Source organism: Stegostoma tigrinum, chromosome 8, assembly GCF_030684315.1.
Source record: "Stegostoma tigrinum isolate sSteTig4 chromosome 8, sSteTig4.hap1, whole genome shotgun sequence".
Taxonomy (NCBI): Eukaryota; Metazoa; Chordata; class Chondrichthyes; order Orectolobiformes; family Stegostomatidae; genus Stegostoma; species Stegostoma tigrinum.
The window spans coordinates 49,199,580-49,223,305 of NC_081361.1; the positions used below are offsets into that span (position 1 = coordinate 49,199,580).

At 41.0% G+C, this 23,726-nt stretch overlaps 1 protein-coding gene across 4 annotated transcripts in view; it reads left to right on the forward strand.

Annotated features, from left to right (window-relative positions):
* cachd1 (cache domain containing 1) overlaps positions 1–23,726 on the forward strand; it is a 160,095-nt gene that overhangs the window by 234 nt on the left and 136,135 nt on the right. For 2 of the 4 annotated variants that reach the window (XM_048539532.2, XM_048539534.1), the window contains exon 2: positions 667–928. In XM_048539532.2, the coding sequence (XP_048395489.1) occupies positions 683–928 (246 nt within the window). In that variant the 5' untranslated portion in view covers positions 667–682. Of the gene's footprint in view, positions 1–424; positions 929–23,726 lie in introns of those variants that run through there. The other 2 variants (XM_048539533.1, XM_048539535.1) reach the window with 2 other exon arrangements.

A 23,726-nucleotide genomic window follows, 5' to 3' on the forward strand; every position in this document is an offset into this window, starting at 1 on the left:
CAATGAGGATACAGAGGATAAGGCAACATGAGGGTGGGATATTTGTAGTTTAGGAGAAACAAGAGAGGAAAGTTCACTATAAACACATTAGCGTTGATTAAATGGAAGAATCATAGACAGGGACTTACAGATCAGGCACATTCTGTGTTTGTGCGGCTGATAGAGCAGGGTGGAACTCTAGGAGCTTGGAGGAAGGATTCACATTTTAGATTTTTCGCACACAGTTAATACTGAGTGGGAAAGCTGATCAAATAGTTCAAACAAAAGAAAAGTCTGGATTTTCCAACTATGTTTTTGTGTTCACGAGGGCAAGGCGTAGGTGAGGTTGCCATGGTTATACAGCTTGTGTTTTAGCCAGGGATCCAGCCCGGGTTTTACATTGATCCTTTGTGGCTGCAGTTCCAGCTTTTTTTCCCCCCCGAGAGAAAGCAGTGAGTCCCGGGATTCGCCTTTGGAGAGGGAATCGCGTTAGGGATTCTCAGTGGAGGAAAGTTTTTGTCTTGTTTATGTTTGGAGGAAGAGAAGCAGTCTCGCAGTTGGATTTTTTTTGAGGGGGTAGGGGATTGATGTGGGTAATTTTTTTCAAAGGTTTTGAGGGGGTGATGTGGGAAGTTTGCGGCAGAGTTTGAAGAAAGGTTTTTTTCCCCCTTTTTTTTGCACATCCAGATTAGTTTCCTTCATCATGGCGAGAGGGGGAGCTGGACTTACCGTGGGGTTGTGTGTATGGGTGCCCCGCTCACTGAGCTCCCTGCTGCTGCCGCTGCCGCCGGCCTTGCTAGTCCTGGTCCTGCTCCTGCTCCAGCTCCAGCTCCCTGTCGCTGCTGCCGCCTCCGAAACCGGAGACTTCTCCATCCTGGACGAGGCGCAAGTTCTCGCGAATCAGATGCGCGTCCTGGCTACCAGGGAGCTCGGAGTCTTCAACATGCAGGTAGGAGCGTGCGGTTCTCCTGATGGACAGCCTCTCTGTAAAACCCAAACCCACCTGAATGAGGCATCCTGACGCCGAGAAATGAACCTTCCAAGTCGGGGGGGGGGGGTGGTGGGGGACCTGTTCCCTCTAATCTTTGAGTCTTATTGCATCCCCTCATCTTGGGCGCCCAAGTTTCTTCCTAAACTGTATACTCAACCTTATGAATTCCCAGTGAAACCGTCTTTGCCTGCTTCAGTTAATAACGTGTATTGCTAATAATTGTTTGGGCGAGCTAGATGCTGGCGTTTGCTGTGATATTGATTTATGTTTTAAAAAAATTAGGATAGCTGTGTATCTATTGCAATCGGTTCCCGTTCTAATTGCTGTCCATCATTGATCATCCAACTTCTAATTTCTAAATTTGCCGATTGCACTTTCTATTCCCCGTTACCAGCTATTGTTAAGTAGTCCCCTTCAGACACCCACTGCTTCGTTTTCTCCTTGAATACAGGCTGTAAATTCTTCATTCACATCGACGTACCACGTTTGTTTTTTCTTATTCCACATGCTATCGCCTTTCCAGCCATTATTCTCTTATTCTTAATTTATTTGCCAAATTCCATCACTGTTGATTATCCATGTTATGCAAGTTATATGCTTGTCATTTGTATTTTAGTTAAGCCTTCATAATAAGTTGCGGATTCTTCATTTCAGTTTTCCTTCCTGATCATCATCTGTGTCTAGAATAGACATTTACACTTAAATGTTTTCGTCTCACACCATGCTCCCAGGTTGAGGATTAAACGATTTGGGGATCATTGGTAACCTATTAGTGCCTCTGACCTGGGCCTGCGTTATTCTATTAACCCACTACAGACTTCATGACAGTGATTGATTTTTAAGTGATAATTGTACTCACTGTTTCAGTAGTTAAATTCTCATCCTTTCCATTTGTCTTCAGTTCAACTGGTAGCACTAATCTGTAATTTCAAAAAAAGTGTAGTATCATTTCAGTACAAAAATCTTTATTTTTGTCTTTTAAAACCTCAGTTTGTATGTTGAATTGTGTAGCTTTCAAAATAACGCTTCATGGCTCTTTAAAGCTCACTCCAAGAGACAGTCTTGGGGTTAAATTCGTTTCATTTTTACTTCTGTTCCTTGCCCACCGATACTTGTGATAAACATAATGGGTGGTATCTTAAGCCTGTGTGGGGCTGACAAAAGGTAAAAGCAAATGGTCCTTGCAGTTAAGGAGGTGTTAAATCTGATCAGACTGTGTGCCCTTTCTAAGGTGTGGGAAAGTTTTATCTCGCTAGGGGTCGGCGGGGGAGCTTCATTACCTCTTTTTCATTGCTTTTGTTACATTGTTTTCCATTTAATGGAAAAGATGAATTTGAGTTATTCTGGTACTTAGGTGGTCAGTGCATTTGATATGATATTTTACAGAAAATAGAAATCCCAGAACTGATTTCTGGTTTGAGTGCAGTTGACTGATCACAATCGGGGAACTGGAAGTGGAGGGGAGTGAATCAAGAGTTGCTCAGTATTTCAAAACCAGAGAGGCAAATCAACGGAGTTCTAGCCTCTAACTGATGTTGAGTGTCCGCACCTGGGAAATGTGGATATTGGGTGAGGTGGCCTTGTTTGTGTGATAGACAAACGGGGCTGGAAGAACACTGCAGGCCAGGCAGCACCTGAAGGAAAGGAGCAGTCAATGTTTCAGGTATTACCCTTCAGGACTGTTTGTGTGATCCCTTGTGCTGTACCATTGGCTTTTTGGCCTGCCTGTGTGGTAAAATTAAACATAATGGAGAAAAGGCTTGTTTATTTCTCTCAGTTACATCAGTTCGTCTTGTGAATGGGGCAGGTGTGAGGGAAGCTTATAGCTGATGACCTGTATTCCTGACTTTAGTGATTCATACAGCACCTCACTTTCCTTTTGTGTGTTTGTTTAGCAGCTTTAACTTATAAATTGCCAGATGCATGAAGTTACAAGTGCAGCTCTGTTCAAATGTATTTAACCAACTCTTTAAGGTTTGCATGTGCTTTTTTTGACAATTTGTAGTAATGTGAGCCCTGAACCATCTTGGTTTCTTCAGATGTTTATGGAGGCCATAAATTTAATTCAATTTATTTATACAGATGACTGTTGTACTTACATAAATAATGGTTTGTGTGAACATATGTTGGAAGGAATCATGAGGATTTGTAAATTTATGTAATCATTTTGAAAATATTTCTAGTTTTTGTTTTCCCCTGTTCTCCAAATGAAAGCAAAATAAAAGTTCCAACAGCAGTGATAATGAAATGTGAAGCTGGATGAACACAGCAGGCCCAGCAGCATCTCAGGAGCACAAAAGCTGACGTTTTGGGCCTCGACTCTTCATCAGAGTGCTCCTGAGATGCTGCTGGGCCTGCTGTGTTCATCCAGCCTCACATTTCATTACCTTGGATTCTCCAGCATCTGCAGTTCCCATTATCACTTCCAACAGCAGTGATTGGTTTTGTTACTGCAAGGAACTGCTTGGCACTTTGACCATTGTTTTCAAATGCAAACCGTGGTGGGGTTGTTGCCAAAATTATTTGATGTGGTACCACATTGCAGCCGTGCTTATACCCAGTTTTCACCTCATCTGCACTTTAACAATAGAATTACTTGGATAGAAATCAGCATTAGGAACTCTGGATAATTTTACCAATCCAGGGTTACTGAAGTTGTTCTGTTAGGCTGTGCTGATCTCAGCCAGAACAAGAACTAAAACTGGAAACTTTTGCTCTGAGTGCTTTAGCATTAAATATTAGTAATGGGTTATTTGTAAAAGCTACTGATGTAGCAATTCTCTCCATCAAGACTTAAGTTTATAACGTAGATGCAGTTCAATATAAATATTACCCATCAGATAGTCCAGCATTAGAGAGTGTGCCTCAAAACATTTATGAAAATGGTTCCTGAGATAAGGAATTCATTTATGTATGGATTAGAGAATTTTTCTTGGAGAAGAGAAAGTTTGGAAGAAATTTGATGGAGCATTCTAATCAGATAAGTTGGGGAGAGAATTGTTCCCATTGCTGGGAGAATTAGGAATGAGATGACATAGATTTAATGAATTGGCAAAAGAAGCCATAGAGATGTGAGAAGAAAATTGCACATGCAAGAAATGGTTATTGGAAATGTGGGCTGCCTGACAATGTTTCATTTGAACCTGTCTCTACCACATTTGGGAGGTGATTAGAGTAATATCTGAAAAGGAAGAATGTGCAGTGTTACAGGAAGAAGACAGGGAGTGAATAACACAAGCTGATTTGCTCAGTTGGATTCACTGCACAGGCATGTCATGTCAAATAGCCTCCTTTTGTGATGTAACAGTCCTGAGATTCTTGTATATTTTCAGTTTTTAACAGGATGTTTAGTTTACAACATAGTCTAGAATATATATTTACTGAACAATATCACTATATAACTGCTTTTATTATTTTGTTAGGAAATACACTTTTTGCTTTGGTTTTCCTGCATATATTTTGATATGAATGAACAAGAAATTGACACTTTTTAATATTGTCAAACTGCACACACACAGTGTTAAGCCTTGGCATTTGGTCAGAACACGTGGTTTGAAGAGTGAAACTGCTCCAAATGCTTTGTTGCCTCAAGGCTGCATCATTATTTTGTAAATACTTCAGAATAAGTTACTTTGTAGTTGATGTTACAATGGTACACGAGTGAGTGTTACACACAGTTGGTAAAGTTAATTTAATCAAGCCACACATACTGTAAGATTTCAGGTTCATTTCCACTTTCAATCTGTACTGAGTTAGCTAATCTCAGTTTGAGCAAGCACTGGGTTGACAATTTCACGTTGGTGTGTTTGTGTTAGGCCAGTATTTCCAACTTTTGATCAACATCTAGCAATTCGTACCATTAAGTGAAGATGCTGGGAGACGATTAGGGTTGGCTGAACTTTATTCCATGTTCATATCACTTGACAAGCAAATTTGTTTAAATTCATGCGTGAAAGTTGTAATGGTGAAATGGTCTACGCATACCCTAGAACCCTGTGAAAATGTCTGTCAGCATGAGTCAGTGTTTTCAGGAGATAAGGGAATGTTAAAGGAAGTGTCCTTTCGGGCACAAATGAGATTGAGGGACGGCTAGAAATGTGTTTAATTTTCTACCCTGAGCCACACAATGCAGGGAAGTTAATGGATGGAGATCAACTAGTTGTTGTGTCTAGATGAGGACAGTAGGTGGGGTGGACTGGCCGCTCTCTGTTTCCCTCTGATTGTGACAAGAGATTTTGATTTTTAAAAAGATTGGCTTGCCAATTCTTTGTGTAATTATCTCTTTTAAAAGAGAAGGATGAAGAATTGGCGAGACAAGATCATTTCAGTTAAAACAAGAAAGTGATTTGTTTTATTGCATTAAAACTCACTCACAGAAAACTATTTAAAAAAATTTCCTGACTTCTGTAACTTGTGCGCAAATGCGCTAAACCAAACATGCGAAAATATGGATTGCACAGTAGAGGTGGTTAAGTTTGGCCAAATTAAAGTTTAGTCGGTAAAAGAAAGTAAGAGAACACAAGTTGTTGCTGGCCTCTGTACTGAAATTGATATTGGCCATTGGTGCAGCAACAGATTATTTGGTTTGTTGCACCTGAGGCTGTGTTGCGTGACGGAGAGATAACAAAATCGACTGGAGCAATGCAAATCTTTCATTGAAGAATTAATGCCTCCGGTTCCCAGGTTGCTCAGCTGTCTATTTTGGTTAGTGTGCTGCTGTGCCAAATGGGCTAGGAATGACCCCATTTCATCACCAGGATTGTGCTGAGTTAGCCAATCTCAGCCAGAGCAAGCAAAAGGGAGTGACATTTGCCATTGGCACAGATGGCAAAACAATAAACAAGATGCTCAGAGTTTGGCTGCTGATCTCTAGCTGTTCACGGTGATCTGTAGTAGAAAATGAGCACATGTGGTTTGTAAAGTATCAGCATGGTTATGATGTTTTGAGGGATGGATAACCTGCTGACTGTCCTTGTCCAGATTTGTACCTGAAATATAGTTACTTGTGTGAGATAATGCAGAGTGGCTGGCACTGTGGACAATATCTCAGGATAAGAACATTTCTTCAGAAGGAGACAGGATATTTGAAAAATACATTTGATGGTGTTTGGCACATTTAAAAAAAACAGTTCAAGAGACAGAGTTCTTGCTTTTTTGGAGTTGTCCTATCTGTTGCTGATTTTTAAAACAAGCATGTTAATTAGGAAAATAAATTCTCTTTTTGATCTGTTTTAATAAGTATGTGGTACCTTTGAATTTGTGCGTACTTCAATCAACCTGTGTGGGAGGTAGTAGAAGGAAATCTTTTCAGTTGTACATGATTGCCTCTTGGTTGGGTTCCAAACATAATATTCCAAGAGGTTATTTCGAAGAATGTCACCGTTGACAAAGATTGCAATTTTTCATCTTGTTTTACCGTGACATTGTTCCGTAAAATATATAAAACAGAATGCATTCACTAAATCCTGGAGGAGCAGTGGTTAGAATCCTGGAGCTTGAGAGAATAAATCAGAATTTTTAATCAGGCTTTGAACTGCATCTTCAAAGTACTCCGAAATCACTACAGATGTAAGCAATGTCATATTAGCAAGAGCTGACATTTCACTTCAAACACGGAAAGCACAGCTGTCTGAGATAGATATTAAAAAATGCATATTCTGGGCAAGGTGGATGAGCGGATAATTAGGATTATCATTAAGAGTCACCATTCTGAAAGCTGAGCTGCATCCTCTGATGGAAATTTCTGTTCTGCAAATTCTCGGCAGGATTGCAGTAAAATTATTTATAAACAAACAGATGTTTAACTGCTATTCCATATTTGTTTCAAAACTGCAGAGAAGCTGAAGGTTTTGGGATGCTTTAATTCAAATCCTGAGGTCCTTGTTCACCATGTTGTTGTGACAAATGTGACCATATTGTCATTAGGATTTTGGGAAAGTGAAATGATAAAACCCTGTACTTGAACTGAATGAAGACACCAAACAGTGCAAGTTCATGATTTTTGAAAATTTAAACATGATTTGTATGTGAAATATAGCCATTTGTGTGAGATAATACAGGGAGGCTGGCACTGTGGACAATATCACAGGATAAGGACGTTTCTTCAGAAAATGATGAGAAATATTTGGAAGATAAGTTAACAGTGTTTGCCACGTTTAAATATAACAATTTAACAGACAAAATATTTCTTTTTAAAGAAAGAACATGAGCAGTGGTACCTGCAATGCAGCCCATCTCACCTTCAACTTTGTGGTAAAGTAAAGACCAATTGCTGTGTGTATTTTTCAGTTTCCAAGTTGACAGAACTATGTCCTGTGACTGCTTTCTCGGCCTTACTTGCTCTCTGGTAAAAGAAGGCAAGCAAATACTGTTAGGACGGAGACTTTCTTCTACCCTGGCTGCAGCAATATAGCAGTTAGCTAGGAATGAAATAGAATCTACAGCACAAAAATTCACTGTACAGCAGTAATGGTCCACTTTTATGTTCCAATGGGGCACCTCCACCTCTCTACATTCACCCACGAATAGATCCTTCCGTTTCTTTCTGGTGTCAACTGTGGCTTGTTGGGTGACACTCTTACTCCAGTCAGGAGATTTTGTTAAAGGGTCTTAATCTAGGCTGGCACTCTCAATAGAGCACTGGTGAAGCCTTTACAGATCAGGTGTGGACCCAAAATCCCCTTCTTCACTGTCCAGTGGGTGTCAAAGATCCCATAATGCTATTTCCAAGAATAGTGGAGTTCGTCCTAGCATCCTGACCAATACTTATTGCCTTGCTGACTATTGCAAAAACAGATGGTCTTTCTTGTTTTGTGGTACTGCAATGTGTAAAATTGAAGCCGTGCTTCCTATGCAACAATAGTACCACACTTCAAAAGCGCACAACTGATTGTAAAGTGGCTTGGGACTTTCCAAAGTTGGGAAAAGCATGATATAATTGTAAGTTTCTTTTTGCTTTGTCTCTCCCTCGTTTGCATCAGTTTAATTGCATCCATGCTGCATGCCTCAACCAGAGATTTTTGATAATGGGTTCTGTATTTCTTACAGCAATGAAGGTCTGGTTGGTTTCTAGCCCCTCTATATGAATGTTCCTAATCTGCACTCGCAAACAGCACACGTGGGAATAACCAAAGCAGCTTGCTGTCGGAGATATCATGTTGCAGATCAGTGTCTTACCCAACAGTGCCTCTCCAGCAAGCCACTAGTTTGAATTATAGTTGTTGGCAGGAAGTAAGTATTGCTGTCCTGGGATAGAATGCTGCTTGGAACAATGGATAATTGATAGTACACAAGAAATGGCTCACATGATGTGAAAGAACTTTAAATGTGGTGATTTAAGGGTGATGATTTGCTCTTTCCAATAGTGTGTTGAATACACATAGTGATCTGACGATCAGAACGAGAGACGTAAGTGCAAAGGAAACAATCACAATTCCTAAGGGGCACTAAGCGTCATAGTTAATTGCTGTTGAGCTCGGTATTGCATTGGTTAGATGCAGATAGAAATACTGACTTGTCCGAGAGACACCTTATTAAGGCAGACATTGCTCGTCTTAGATGCAGGGTAAATTGCCGTTTGAGATCCCATCAAGCACTTTCAGATCTCCTCTTAAATGTTCTAGATTTAAGCAAAGCCAGACCAGCCTCTTCTCATGTTTGACTCAGACTGTGATCAGATTCATATTGTTTAACTTTATTTAAGGCTCCTATGTTGCATTATCACTGAACCATTAATCCAGAAACCCGACCAATGCTCTGGGGACCCGGGTTTGAGTCCACAAGGCACATGGTAGAATTTGAATTGTATGAAAGAAATTTGGAATTAAGAATCTACTGAAGATGACCATCAAACCATTGACAATTTGTCGGAATGGCCCATCTGGCTTACTGATCTCCCTTGGGGAAGGAAATCTGCCACTCTCACCTGGTCTGGCCTACATGTGACACAGCACTGGGATTGACTCTCAGCTGCCCTCCCAAATGGTCTTAGCAAGCCACTCAGTTCAAGGACAGTTAGGCAACAAATGCCAGCCAGCCAGGGGCACCCATGTCCCATGAGTGAATGTAAAAAAAAATGTTATTTAGATGGTGTCTTTCAAGATTTTTGTATTCCACTGAAAGGTCATTAACTGAAATGTTAATCAGTTTATCTCCGCAGTTGTTGCCTTGACTGCTGAATTTTGGCTTGATAAACTCTATTTAATTTAGAATAATCGGCAATCTCACTGCTGAGAAGGAGCAAGATAATTAGCGTGGGAAATTTAAAAAAGGTATAGTGGTAGGCAGTGCTTTTGAGGTTGGATATGCAGCACACTGGAGACAAGTATGGAGTCTAAGATTGATAATTGCTTTTTTTTTGCCCTAATTTTAGGTGACCATGTTAAATTGAGATGAATAAACTTTAAAGGGTGCTTCTAATGCAACATAGCTGAACCCAAGAAGGTAGCTCCGTTATTCCCAGTATATTTTTACTTCAACACCTGTTATGGGTTTATTTGTATTTGTATTTCCATTGCCAACTACTTTTCACTGTTGAATCATCAACAGTTCATTACAAAGATTAGGGATTTTTTTTAGCATTCAGTCTGCACTATCAGTTGTTGTAGGCCACACCAAATTAGTGCTCTACTGAGAGAGAGGACTTTTCTTAGTTTGAACCCCATTCTAAACCAGCTTCTGGAGCATTAATCAGTATCTTATCTCACAGAGTCACTTGGTAAATTTCAAACTGCATTCTTTAAGATGCTGGCTCCTATGCTGCTTATGCACTTCCTAAAACAAACTGCTAGAAGGTAATGAAAAAATTGGTCAAGAGTACAGTCTGTAGTAATATTTTCTACCCTGTGTTCCCCAAAATGCATGGACTCTGCTTGGTCTCCATACTGTGTGATGGGACTGAGCCTGACAGCTGACAATTAGCAGTGACCACTTGCATTTCAATGTGGGGGATCCAGTAATGGAGAAGGAGGAAGAAATGAAAGTGTGGTGCAGAAGAAGCTTTATTAAGGAGGAGAAATGAATGTTGAGTGGGCTCTTTGTAAAAATGGAAAAGTGGCTGTGAGATATCCACAGTGTTGGATTATAGGGTCATGAAGTGCATGTGGAAAGACTGGAGACGTACTTGAAGAGCACAATTTTAAATTTAGTGTTTTGGATAATAGGGTTCATAATAGAATAGTTAAGGAATTAAAGGATAAGGTGTGCACAGTTAAGGTTTTGGCCAGTGGCATTGGGACAAACGAGACCTGTCTCCACCAAGTATGAAATTGAGTTTTAGGTAGACAATAAAAAGTGAGAGTTACAATGCAAGTGTTTTTGTTCATGTTTTTTTTCCCAGGGCTGGTAGAGGAGGCAATCTAGATTTAATATTGGTATGCTAGAAAAGTATTGATTGCCAGTCAGTTATGTGGAATTTAATAGCATTGTTTACTACCTTCACAATTGTATGGAATGAAATGATCCAATCGACACCTTGGTCACAAATGACACTGTTTTACCTATGCTTCGTACTGCATAATTGTTGCCGTGTATGGTTCACAAGGAATGAATGGGAGTTCTTAGTGTTTAGTACAACTGGTATTCTTCATTTACAAAGTTTGTAAATAGTGTCTTCTAATCTAAGCGAAGCTTCTAATCTGAGCTCAGTCTTTTCATTTGATAAATTTGTGTATACTTGCTGAGAGGTATCTTGGGTACCCTGGCTAACCTTTTACCACTGTCTGCCTCAGTAAGCAGATTCTAATTGTAGTGGGGATATTTTTGCCCATGTCGTTACCTATCAGCATGTAGTCAGCCTCTTCCTTCACTGCTTGTGAGTGCCTAATCTCATGGTTGGAAGAGGTGCTTCTGTCATTAAGTTCTGGGGGTGCCATCACATGAATGAAATTAATTAGGCGGAGAAGGAGTATAGCAGTGCAGAAATAAAAATATAATCCCTGGCCTCATTTATGTAATTTCTGCTGTTAACTTACTTCACTCCTTTTCAAATTTGGGATTAGTCTACATCGTACATTACCAGAAATATAAGTCCACTGAGACTCAATTCTTCTTTAAATAACTACAGAAAGACCAAGTCAAGTGCAATCAATGCATCCTAAAATGTTCCGCATTTTAACTGTCCTTTATTCATGTAAAGCAAATTCAATTTACTAATCCAGTCTTTGCTCCCTACCTGATTTAATTGAGACTGATAAAGAAATAGGTGATCTGGATCCATGATGTTGATCCCTAAAGCCTTTTAGGGAAAGATGCGGCTTTCAGAATTATAATGTCAATCTTTAGGTAGACAGTTCTGACATAGCAGAATGATTTATGAGGAAATTTTCAATAGGTACGTTCTATTCTGCTGTTCTGATTAATCTATCAGATTTGCAGCAACAGCTACCAATACAAATGACTATTTGTCTTGCTGTACATATAAACCATATTAACTGCCTGCAGTCCTACAAGCATGTTGCAACATTTAGAGACCTGTTTATTTACTTTCATCTAATTATTATAATTTATCATACCACAAATATTTTTTAAGTTTTCTTTCTCGTCTGCCACCTTCCTCCTTTTAGTGGTGTAGGCTTTAATTTTTTTGTCCGTTCTTTGTCTAAAAATAAAGTAAATTTGATCTGCATTGTCAATAAAGGACAGTTAAAGTACAGAAAATATTTATCACTATATTAATTGCCCTTGTCTTGTTCTTTTTATAGAAGATTTTCAAACCACCTACATGTCCTGCAGTGTAAGTGGGAAGATAAAGTAAATTGAAAGTAGGTGCTACATTGATAAACTTGAGGATTGTCGGAAGGTAGCATGATTAAATAAATTGGTACCCCCACAGTTTGAGCCATTTTGAAGGAATATTGTAAGATGAAAGTTTGAGCTTTGGTTTTAACCCAGGAAAGAGAGCAAGCATATAAATTTATGTTTTCAAAATTTTGTTTAAAAAAAAGAAATTGCCTCATTGATAGTATTTCATTAAAGAGAGAAAAGCAAAATAGAGCCAACTGTGGACTGAAAGTGAGAGCGGTTTCTGTTAATTTTTCACTTGTTAGAAGTTTGAGAGCTGTTCAAAGAGCCTGATCATGTGTTGGTGTCATATTTTAAGCCCTGGATGAACTTTGTTGGTAGGCTTTGTTGTTGGTAAGGGTTGTAAACATTAATCTGAATTTTTCTGTATGTATAAAGTTGTGTTTGTATCCATGTGTTACTGAGTTGCTGAGAAAATACAAAGACCTGGTGAAGTGCTTTGAAACTTGTAACATGGTGTTGCAGTATCATGATAAGAATATGAAGTATTAAGTTGTAATGGTAAAATTTTTTGAAGAGTCACTTGAGACAGAAAACAAAGGAATTCTAGTTTGTGCAGTGCTGGGATATTATTTTGGCTGTAAAGTGATATCATTATTGACCTGGTTTAGGAGTGTGTGCTGATCTTGATCTCCATCTTGGGGTCTTTACTCTGCGTGTGTTGTATATTTACAGTACTTATTGCAGAGCTTCATTGGCTGAGATTAAAGGAGCATTTTTCTTTGTAGGAGATTTTCTTTTATTATCTGGCTCAGGAGCTTTCTGCAGTTCCTGGTGTGAGCTTCCAAATCTCTCTCAACAAGAGAGGGAAAGAAAAACTTATCTCTACAAGCCTGAGTGGAGAACAATAAGAAATGTCAGGAACTGGGGGATGGGGACCACTAGCTTTGGAATGCAGAGCAATCAGTGCAATTGACACGCACACATCATGGCATTTGTTATTGCATTTAATTCACCCCCTATTCCCAGCAGTGGTTTTTGCATACAGAATGAGGGATTTACGTATAGAAGATTAGTTTTTTCTTCATAACAATAGGCTCTGAGACTTTTTAATTCCTGTAGCTCTCAGTGGGAGCTACTTTTCACAGCCCCCGGTACCTAGTGGTCATAGGCTAAAGCTGTAATTGAGCGCAAAGCTTTAATTCTTTATACAAACATTAAAACGACCACGAGGCAGTATTTAAGAAATATCCTGTCTTGAAGGCGCTAACTATTTCTGGTTGGGATCCCACAGGTTCTATTTATCTGCTGGTACTTTTCCCACTTTACCATTCTTTAACTGCAAACCTGCACTGTATGTGTAGGTAAGCTCATTTACTGTAAGATGGATCATAGCTATGCTCATGTATGCACAGTACAGCAGAGGTTATTGTGAGTGTACGGGTTCATCGGTATTTCCATCTCAGTCCAGTGATACCCAAGTTAATTGTAATGCTGTTACTGCTGGCCTCATTAGGATGAGCTACTTTGGTGCAGACTGACATTGAACCTGAGACCTCCTAAACAAGACAAGCCATCCTGTTTATCTCATAGTGAACACACTAGGTGATAATTATTCATTTCTGAAAGGCAGCCACATCTATCGTACAACTTGATTGTGCATGGGGGAAAAAAAATCAGGTAGGACTGAATGTTATGAATAAAAATAGTTGAGTGCTGCCAGGAAAACCAACAGCCCTTAAGCTTTTCCCTGTAGTTTGGTTTCTGCTGGTGATCTTCTGTATACGTTAAATTTGTTCTTTTTCCAGAGCTCCGTTTTTTTTGTAGGAGGATGGTGAGTTTCGCTGGGGGTTCAGTTTGAAGAAAAGAAGAGGGGATGTGGTGGGAATCGTTTATACACTGCAGGCCGCTGTCTGCTGCCATTTACATACTAAATCTTGTAAGAAAATATGCATGAGAGTGCATGATAAGGAGAACTTTGACTTTTGTTAGAATATTGTCTGTGGTTCCCAAATTTTACGATGTCACTTTCTAGGTTCATAAAGTTGACGGGCTTTTGTCACCTGTGTGTTTGTTCTCTGCATGAATCAGTGCCTTTAGATTGGATTAGATTTCCTACAGTGTGTAAACAGGCCCTTTGGCCCAACAAGTCCACACTGCCCCTTGGAGAATCCCACTCAGATCCATTCCCCTATAACCCACACACCCCTGAACATTATGGCAATTTAGCATTGCCAATCCACCTAGCCTGCACATCTTTAGACTGTGGGAGGAAACCGGAGCACCCGGAGGAAACCAACGCAGACATGGGGAGAATGGGCAAACTCCACACAGACAGTTGCCCGAGGCTGGAATTGAACCTGGGTCCCTGGTGCTGTGAGACTGCAGTGCTAACCATTGAGCCACCGTGCCGCCCCTTTAAGTCAGACAGGAAGAATAGTGGAAATAGAGTGGGCTTGAATTAGGACATTGTCTATGATTCCAGCAAATAGCTGGAAACTCTTAATTGGGCCCACAGCATTAAGTAGGTTTGAATGTTTTTGACAGCAACTTTAATACACAATTAAGATAACAAAGTGTGAAGCTGGATGAGCACAGCTGGTCAAGCAGCGTCTTAGGAGCACAAAAGCTGACGTTTCGGGCCTAGACCCTTCATCAGATGAAGGGTCTAGGTACAAAACGTCAGCTTTTGTGCTCCTAAGATGCTGCTTGGCCTGCTGTATTCATCCAGCTTCACACTTTGCTATTTCGGATTCTCCAGCATCTGCAGTTTCTATTATCTCTTTAATACACCACTTGTTGTTCTTTTATTTCCCTTTATTCATTAATGGGATGAAGCTGTCGTCCCTAATTGCCCAGAGGGCAGTTCAGAGCCAACCACATTGCTGTGGGACTGGAGTCACGTGTAGGCCATACCAGCTAAGGGCGGTGGTTTCCTTCCCTAAAAGGCATTAGTCAACCAGATGGGTTTTTCCTGACAATTGACAATGGATTCATGGTCATTATTAGATTCTTAATTCCAGATATTTATTGAATTCAAATTCCGCCAGCTGCCATGGTGGGATTCAAAGCTGGGTCCCCAGGATGTTATCTAGGTCTCTGGATTCACAGTCCAGCAATAATACCACTAGGCCATCGCCTCCCCATAAGACCTGCAAGCACACTTGCATCGAAATGAGCTCGTTACGACAGCATTTGCTAATGGCAATCACAAGGTAAACTTATAATGTTTACCAGAGGCCAGGAGTACCCACTTAGAAATGGATCTTTCCACTGGCATCAATGAATGTGGCAAGTATAGTTTCATTTTGCTGCACGTGTGCTGCACCAGCGTAGGGATGCTGCACTCTGTAAATATCATTTTACAAACATAAACCTTGTAGTGTTGTGCCTCCATTAGTATTATACTCTTCACAATGAAATGCAAAATGGTAAAGTTACTGCAAGCATATTGCCATTTACTTCAGTAATTATGTCTTGCCATCTTTTCCCATTTTTATTGATTTTTCTCCTGAAAGCCAAGAGGAGGTGAAATGAGCTGTGAAAAAGAAGTACTTATGATGCGAAGAGCCACGATTGGTGAAGTTGAGCGCTGTTATTTGCTACTATTTATAGAATTTGCACTGGATCAAAAACAACTTTGGCAAGATTCTTGCAATGCGCTCTAATGCTATTTCACGTTTACAGTTGAATAAATTGTTGATGTATTTGACCACTCTGGTTGGTACCAGTGTTATGAAGTCATAGACTTCTGCTTGAGTGCAGATTATTGGGCACTGGCGTTTTCATGCATTAAGTAAGCTAAGCGACTGTTGTTTCAGGGGTAGTACCACACCAAGCTGTTTGTATCCTCCTTTAATGTTCACCTCATGGTCAGAAATCATACTCACTCGGATAACATTTACTTTTTTATGTTTATTAAGATGCAGAATGTTGGTCCTGGGGCATAGAACAGGTTTTATTTTCAGAAATTGCATATTGGTGTCATGTTCTTCCAAGATGTATAACATCTGGGTTGTATACTGAGTGAACTACATTTTTTGTAATGTAACTCCTACCTCGTGAGCTGGTTTGCTTATATATATCTACAAGACTGAATGTTTTATGTGTTATATAGAATTTCAGTCGCACGTTGGCCATTCAACTCAACTGTCACATTTTTGTGTCAGTGCTTCTTTCGAGCCCCCTTCCATTTAGATGTATAAATTTATCCTCCTATATACCTGCCAGTTCCTCTTTACGAAATGAGACTTTTCAATATGATCAGTTGTAAAACCTTAGATTATTGCACTTTTAAAAAAAACTTTAATTTACCAGTTTAGGCTGGATCTGAGTTAGCTACCCACTAAATGACTTGTTTCTCTTAGATTTTTAAAAAGACAGAAATAAAATACATCATGACCTCAATTATCCAAAGCCACTTGTAGCCAATGAAATAATTTTAAAGTAACGCAGAGTGGACAACAACTAGCAAAATCTATTATTTAAGAACAAAAGCAAAGCTTAGTTGTGAATTACATTTTATGTTTCGCTAAACTCAGTTACTTGGTATGAAGACCACTAGTTTTTTGCAGGTGCATTGCTTTATTGACATAGCAGTACAGCAGGCTAACACTATACAGGTCTTGGGTAGCTAATGGCAATCCCAAGGTAAGCTTATAAATGTTTACTGGAGACCAGGAGTACCCACTTAGAATTGGATCTTTCCACTGGCATCAATGAATGTAGCAAGTATAGTTTCATTTTGCTGCACGTGTGCTGCACAAACACGTTAGTAAATGGCAGCATTGACATGACATGTTTTTGCTCCTTCATGGAATGTCGGCATTGCTGGCCATGCGCATAATTACTCCCTATCCATAATTGGCTTGTAGAAGCTATGGTGAGCTGTCTTCTTGAATGGTCCTACACTATAGGACTGCAGCCATTCAGTGGTAGGAGCAAGGAACTTTCAGGAATTTGACCCAATGACACTGAGGAATGGCAATATCTTTCTAAGGCAAAATAGCGGGTGGCTTGGAGAGGAACTTGCAGGTCATAGTGTTCCTTTTATCTCCAGCCACTGTCCTTCCAGATCGGAGATTCATGTTTCAAAGGAGTCCTAGTGGGTTGCTGCAGTGCATCTTATAGATTGTACTGCTACAGTGACATCTGTGATGAAGGTGAATGTTGAAGATGAAGGTAGAGTGCCAATCAAGTGGTTTACTCTGTCCAGGGTAGTGCCAAGCATCTTGCATCATGATGGAGCTGTTCTCGTCCAGGCAAGTGAGGAGTATGCTATCACACTCTTTACCTTACCTTGTAGATATTGGACAGGCTTTTGGGAGTCAGGAGATAAGTCAGTAGGATTTCTAGTGTCAGAATTGCTCTTGTAACCACAATATCTATTTGGCTGGTCCAGTTTAGTTTATGACCATGATTAGATCGTTAATTGCCGCTTATCGTCCAGATCTTGCTGTACTTGGATGCGGACAGCTTCAGTATCTGAGATGTTGTCAATGGTATTGAATGTTGTGTAATCATCAGTGAATATTTTCACTTCTGACAGTATGGGAAAAGGATTCCTGATGATAAACCACTGGCTTATGCTGAAAATGTGCACTGTGCCAGCAAAATGGGACTTGTCTGCCATCTGTGTGGATGAACTCAGCCAGTCAAGTGGCCTGTTAGCACTCACTGTCTAGGCTTGCAAAGGAGGAATAGCCACTTAAGGCAGATGCTGCAAGGGGGTCAACGCTCATGAGATTGTACATGAGACAGAAAAAGCGATCAAACAAATTTATCAAAGTTGTTTTCTGCAGAATTTTGTGCAAAACTGGACAGAATAAATCCATTTGCTGTGTAAAATATGAAGCCTCGTAAGCATAGAACTCAGAAGAACTCAGCTGTAGATAACTACACCAGAATGAAAAGCAAAGACTTTTTAGCTTATTTTTGGCTCCTTTGTTGTCCATCATTTTAGCCTCCTATTTTGCAAAGGATCTGCTTTTGTTTTTGCATGTCAGTGTGAAGAATGTTGGTTCAAGAAATGGACCCCCTTTTAGTTGTGCATTGTTTGGATCAGTCCCTCCATTTTAAAGGCCGCTGTATACCTGAATTCCAATAAGCTCTCATGAAGATCTCAGCAAGTCTGGTAGGACCTATAGGTAGGGAATGAAGTCCTGTTTTGATGTTATAAACGTTTATTAGAACATTAACTATTTCTATCCAGCTGCTTCCAGACCTTGAATGTTTTCAGTGTTTGTTGTAAGAACACACCTTATTGTGCAACGGGACATTTCAATTCTTAAGTAGTGGGGCATTTCTATTTCCCATAGCAGCCATTTAGAGCTGCACAATTTAGTGCCAAATTTCTGTTGACCACTTTTCTCCAAGGAGCTCATTTACACTTAATCATTGTAGTTAGTATAAAAACTTATGCAAAATTAAAACCCAGCCTTAAATTTTATCCCTAATCTGTAACAAGTTAGTTCACCTTTGTTCAACAGAAGCCTGAACCTAGAATTTCCATGGTTTATCATGACCCATTTCCAGTCTCCTTTTCCTGTCCAAAGTCTTTGAACATATTTTCATCTCTTAAACCCTTGGTCAGATTTTTTTTGAAGCTACAAACTTGAATATTTACGAGATTTTCATATCTGGCATGCAGAACTGAAATGCCTCTTAAATAGCATCTTGTGTAACTACAGTCTTTAAAAAAGTTGAGTACATTGTGTTCATCCAGCTCTACACCTTGTTATCTCAGATTCTCCAGCAGCTGCAGTTCCTACTGTCTGAGTACATTGTTCTCCAATTTCTCCTTATTGGTTGGCTCCGTTCTATTCTGTCTAAGAATAATCAATCATTTTCAATGACTTCTTTTCTCACTGATAATGGGAACTGCAGATGCTGGAGAATCCAAGATAATAAAATGTGAGGCTGGATGAACACAGCAGGCCCAGCAGCATCTCAGGAGCACACAAGCTGACGCTTCGGGCCTAGACCCTTCATCAGAGAGGGGGATGAGGTGAGGGTTCTGGAATAAATAGGGAGAGAGGGGGAGGCGGACCGAAGATGGAGAGAAAAGAAGATAGGTAGGGAGGGGATAGGTCAGTCCAGGGAAGACGGACAGGTTAAGGAGGTGGGATGAGGTTAGTAGGTAGGAGATGGAGTTGCGACTTGGGGTGGGAGGAAGGGATGGGTGAGAGGAAGAACAGGTTAGGGAAGCAGAGACAGGTTGGACTGGTTTTGGGATGCATGGGTGGAGGGGAAGAGCTGGGCTGGTTGTGGTGTGGTGCAGTGCAGTGGGGGGAGGGGACAAACTGGACTGGTTTTGGGATGCGGTGGGGGAAGGGGAGATTTTGAAGCTGGTGAAGTCCACATTGATACCATTGGGCTGCAGGGTTCCCAAGCGGAATATGAGTTGCTGTTCCTGCAACCTTCGGGTGGCATCATTGTGGCACTGCAGGAGGCCCATGATGGACATGCCATCTGAAGAATGGGAGGGGGACTGGAAATGGAGTGGAAAAAGTCCACAACTTTACCCCCACAGTGGTCGAGAACGCCCTTGACCGTGTCTCCCGCATTTCCTGCAACACATCCCTCACACCCCGCCCCGCCACAACCACCCAAAGAGGATCCCCCTCGTTCTCACACACCACCCCACCAACCTCCGGATACAACGCATCATCCTCCGACACTTCAGCCATCTACAATCCGACCCCACCATCCAAGACATTTTTCCATCCCCACCCCTATCTGCTTTCCGGAGAGACCACTCTCTCCGTGATTCCCTTGTTCGCTCCACACTGCCCTCCAACCCCACCATACCCGGCACCTTCCCCTGCAACCACAAGAAATCCTACACTTGCCCCCACACCTCCTCCCCCACCCCTATCCCAGGCCCCAAGATGACATTCCACATTAAGCAGAGGTTCACCTGCACATCTGCCAATGTGGTATACTGCATCCACTGTACCCATTGTGGCTTCATCTACATTGGGGAAACCAAGCGGAGGCTTGGGGACCGTTTTGCAGAACACTTCCACTCGGTTTGCAGTAAACAACTGCACCTCCCAGTCGCGAACTATTTTAACTCCCCCTCCCATTCCTCAGACGACATGTCCATCATGGGCCTCCTGCAGTGCCATAATGATGCCACCCTAAGATTGCAAGAACAGCAACTCATATTCTGCTTGGGAACCCTGCAGCCCAATGGTATCAATGTGGACTTCACAAGCTTCAAAATCTCCCCTCCCCCCACTGCATCCCAAAACCAGCCCAGCCTGTCTCCGCTTCCCTAACCTGTTCTTCCTCTCACCCATCCCTTCCTCCCACCTCATGCCGCACCTCCATTTCCTACCTACTACCTCATCCCGCCTCCTTGACCTGTCCATCTTCCCTGGACTGACCTAACCCCTCCCTATCTCCCCACCTATACTCTCCTCTCCACCTCTTCTCCTCTATCCATCTTTGGTCCGCCTCCCCCTCTCTCCCTATTTATTCCAGAACCCTCTCCCCATCCCCCTGTCTAATGAAGGGTTTAGGCCCGAAACATCAGCTTTTGTGCTCCTGAGATGCTGCTGGGCCTGCTGTGTTCATCCAGCTTCACACTTTGTTATCTTTTCTCACTCCTGTGTTGTTAATTCTGATGTCCCCTCACCACTTCTGTCATCACCTCTACTGCCTCTAATTTGTCCGATTGGATGTGAAAGAAGCAATGCTGAATGAACCAAAATTTCCTCCTGCTGAGAATTGCGAAACTGCATTGTCTTTGGATTCTACTCAAAATCCACCCCTCACTACCACATGTTTAGCAACAGTCTGACAATGAGCCAGACTGTTTGAAACTTTGGTGTCATGTTTGAACCTGAGATGAGCTTCCCACCTTCGCCCACTGACGTTGCCAATGAATGTCTCCAAAACAGTGTTTGACTCAACCCTCATGTCCACTTATCTCTTGCTGAAGCTGTCATCCGTTATTACCTGTAGACTTGACAGGTCCCATGTTATACTCTTCATTAACTTGAAATTGTAATTTACACTGCCACTCATGTCCTAACTTATCCTAAATTCTGTTCAGCCATCACCCGTGTGCTCACTGATCTACCTATTAAAGCACTATTTCTGTTTAATATTTTCATCCTTATAAAGTCATGGAGTCATACAACATGGAAACAAACCCTTTGGTCCAACCATGTTCCCAAACTAAACTAGTGCCACCTGCCCACATTTTTGCCCTTATCCCTCTAAACCTTTGCATATCCAAATTTCTTTTAAATGTTGTAACTCTACCTGCATCCACCACTCCCTCTGGCAGTTCATTCTACACACCTGCCACTCTCTGTTTTAAAAAAGCAGCTGCTTCACATGCCCTTTTTTAAACCTTTCTCCTCTCACCTTAAAAATGTGCTGCCTAGTTTTGAATTCCCCCACCTTTGGGAAAAGACTTTTGCTATTCGCCTTATCTATACCACTCATGATTTTGTAAATCTATATATGGTCACCACTCAACCTCCTATGCTCCAGTTAAACAAGTCCTAGCCTACGCAGTTTGTTTTATACTCAAACTCTCCATTCCTGGCAAATCTTTTGTGAACCCTTTCCAGCTTAGTAGTATCCTTCCTTTGGCAGAGCGACCAGAACTGCATACAGCTCTTAAGAGGCCTCACTGACACCCTGTATAATCTCAACATGACGTCCCAACTCAGAGATCTGAACAGTGAAGGCAAGTGCACTTGTCGCCTTCTTAACCACCTTGTCTACCTGTGACACAAATTTCAAAGAAATGAACTGTTCTACAACACCACCCAGAGCCCTACCATTAATTGTATAAGTCCTGTCCTTGTTTGATCTACCAAAATGCAATACATCACATTTATCCATATTAAACTCCATCTGGCACTTAATTCCTTTGCAGCTTTGCTCCTCCCTGTCTCAACAATTTCCTCCAGTCCAACAACCATTTAAGATTTCTGCATTCGCCAAAAGTGGCCTTTTGCGTGCCTTATTTTAATTGCTGTGCTATTTGTGGCTGTCCTTTCAGCTGATTGGGACCGAAGCTTGGAAATTTTCTCAACATCTCTTCCAGCCTTTGCATCCCAAAGCACATGTTACAAGTTATTTTGTTGATCAAGCTTGTAGGCATCTGCCCTAATTTTGCCACGTGTTTCTCAGTGTCATACGTTTTTGTTCTGTATTGCCTGTGTGAAATGGTTATTACATTCAGTGCTATATAAATTTAAGCTGTTGGATGTGCAGCACAGAATCTTTTGGTGCCCATGAAGATGGGCTTGAACAAAAACAACATGCAGACTTGAGGGCGTCAGGTCTGTGACCTGATGTGCTTCTACATCTGGCCAATCTGGTAGCCACTCTGAGTAATTAAGCAATACCTATTTGTGGGTAGATGGGGACAATGGGAGAACCTTCCTGGTGGTAGAGGAGTTACTTGCTGAGGGCTTAAAATGCCAGCTGCTTGGTGACCTTAATTAAATGGCAGTCCTTGAGGTGGTCTCCTAAATAGCTGCCTCTGGGAGGGCCTCATAGGTGCAATACCATCATATGGGAGATTAGAAGTTTGTAACTCTTTGATTACTTCCAAAATTCTTAGATTTCCGGATGTAGTTTCTGTTCTTTGTTCAGATCACAGTGATTGATCCTTGCTTGAAAACTTATGATACTAGGACAAGATCATAACTAAATAGTCTGTGACATGCATTGTTAAACCTAATACACAGGAATGACTATTTGGGTGAGCTACCGAGAACCCCTCTGTTCTCTCAAATGGCACAGTTGAGAGGGCTGAGTGATTATGAATGGAACGTGAGGGAAGAGTAATGTGTAAAATATCACCCCATTGATTGGGATCAGTGGCACTCTGTGTAAACACCAAAGTTCCATTTGCTGCTTTCCAGTTACTGCCTGTGAATCTTCCCCAACGTTGAGAGAATATTCCTCTAAGTTATCGATATGAAAACTACTTTGTTGACCTATCGACCTGTTCGGTCTGGGTTATACGAAATGGCAGCCTTAGCCAATTGTATTTAGTGTTGATAAATGCAGAAAGTACTTCTGGAACTGAAATGCAATCAGTTTATGAAGTCGTGTTCAGTGAATCTGTGCCGCCTTTTTTTAATGACCCTTTTTCTCCTTGTCCCTGTTATCATATGGAAGTGTCTTTGACAGGAAATCCTGCAAGGATGCTGCTATCCTTGTTTATTGTCCCAGAGCCTTTCTCAGTGTCAAAGAACTGTTGCACAATACATATCTTCTAGAAACCTGAGTTCTTTGTGCACACACTGAGTATGTAGAACAGAATCTCTTAGAAATCATAAACTCCATCAGCACAAGTATTATGCTTGAAGTGTCAACATTTTGTTTCATGATAAAGCTTTAGAAGCCAAACCCTAGCTAATCCGACAGGATGTTGGGATTGGCAGTCATAACTACTTTCTAATCAGCCTGTTCAAAATGCTATTTACATACCTCTGGGACAGGTGGGAATACTGGGATTCTGGATTCATATATCCTATTAATAATTGTTGTGCAATCAATGTGACGGGATGTAGAGATGCTTCAGAGTAATGTATTTTGGCTGTTATGCAGATGCTGCATTGTTTAAAATCTCTGCTTAAAACAATTTTAGCTGCAGACTTATAGCTCCACTCTCCTATTACAAACATTATTTGGTCATACTTTTGAAAAGCATAGACTGTTAAAACTAGATTCCTGTTTTTTAAAAAAAAAAGCAACCAACGTGATATCTTGAGCTAAAGCTGTTTGCATTCTGGTTCATTCCCAGGAGCACTAAAGGTATATTAAAATCATATGCAGACTAGTTGTACATTCCATGACATACATAAGCTCAGCAGATCTTGGCTGACTTTTTGTAGATGTACAACCATTGTCTTTGTCAAATTAGGTTAAGAAGAGGAATTGAGGTGTTTACCATTTAGGGTGGAAGGGATGAAAAAAGACATTGCTTCCTTTTAGGTGAGTTTTGGAAAATTTTGACCCTTTTTCCCTTGGGGCGGAA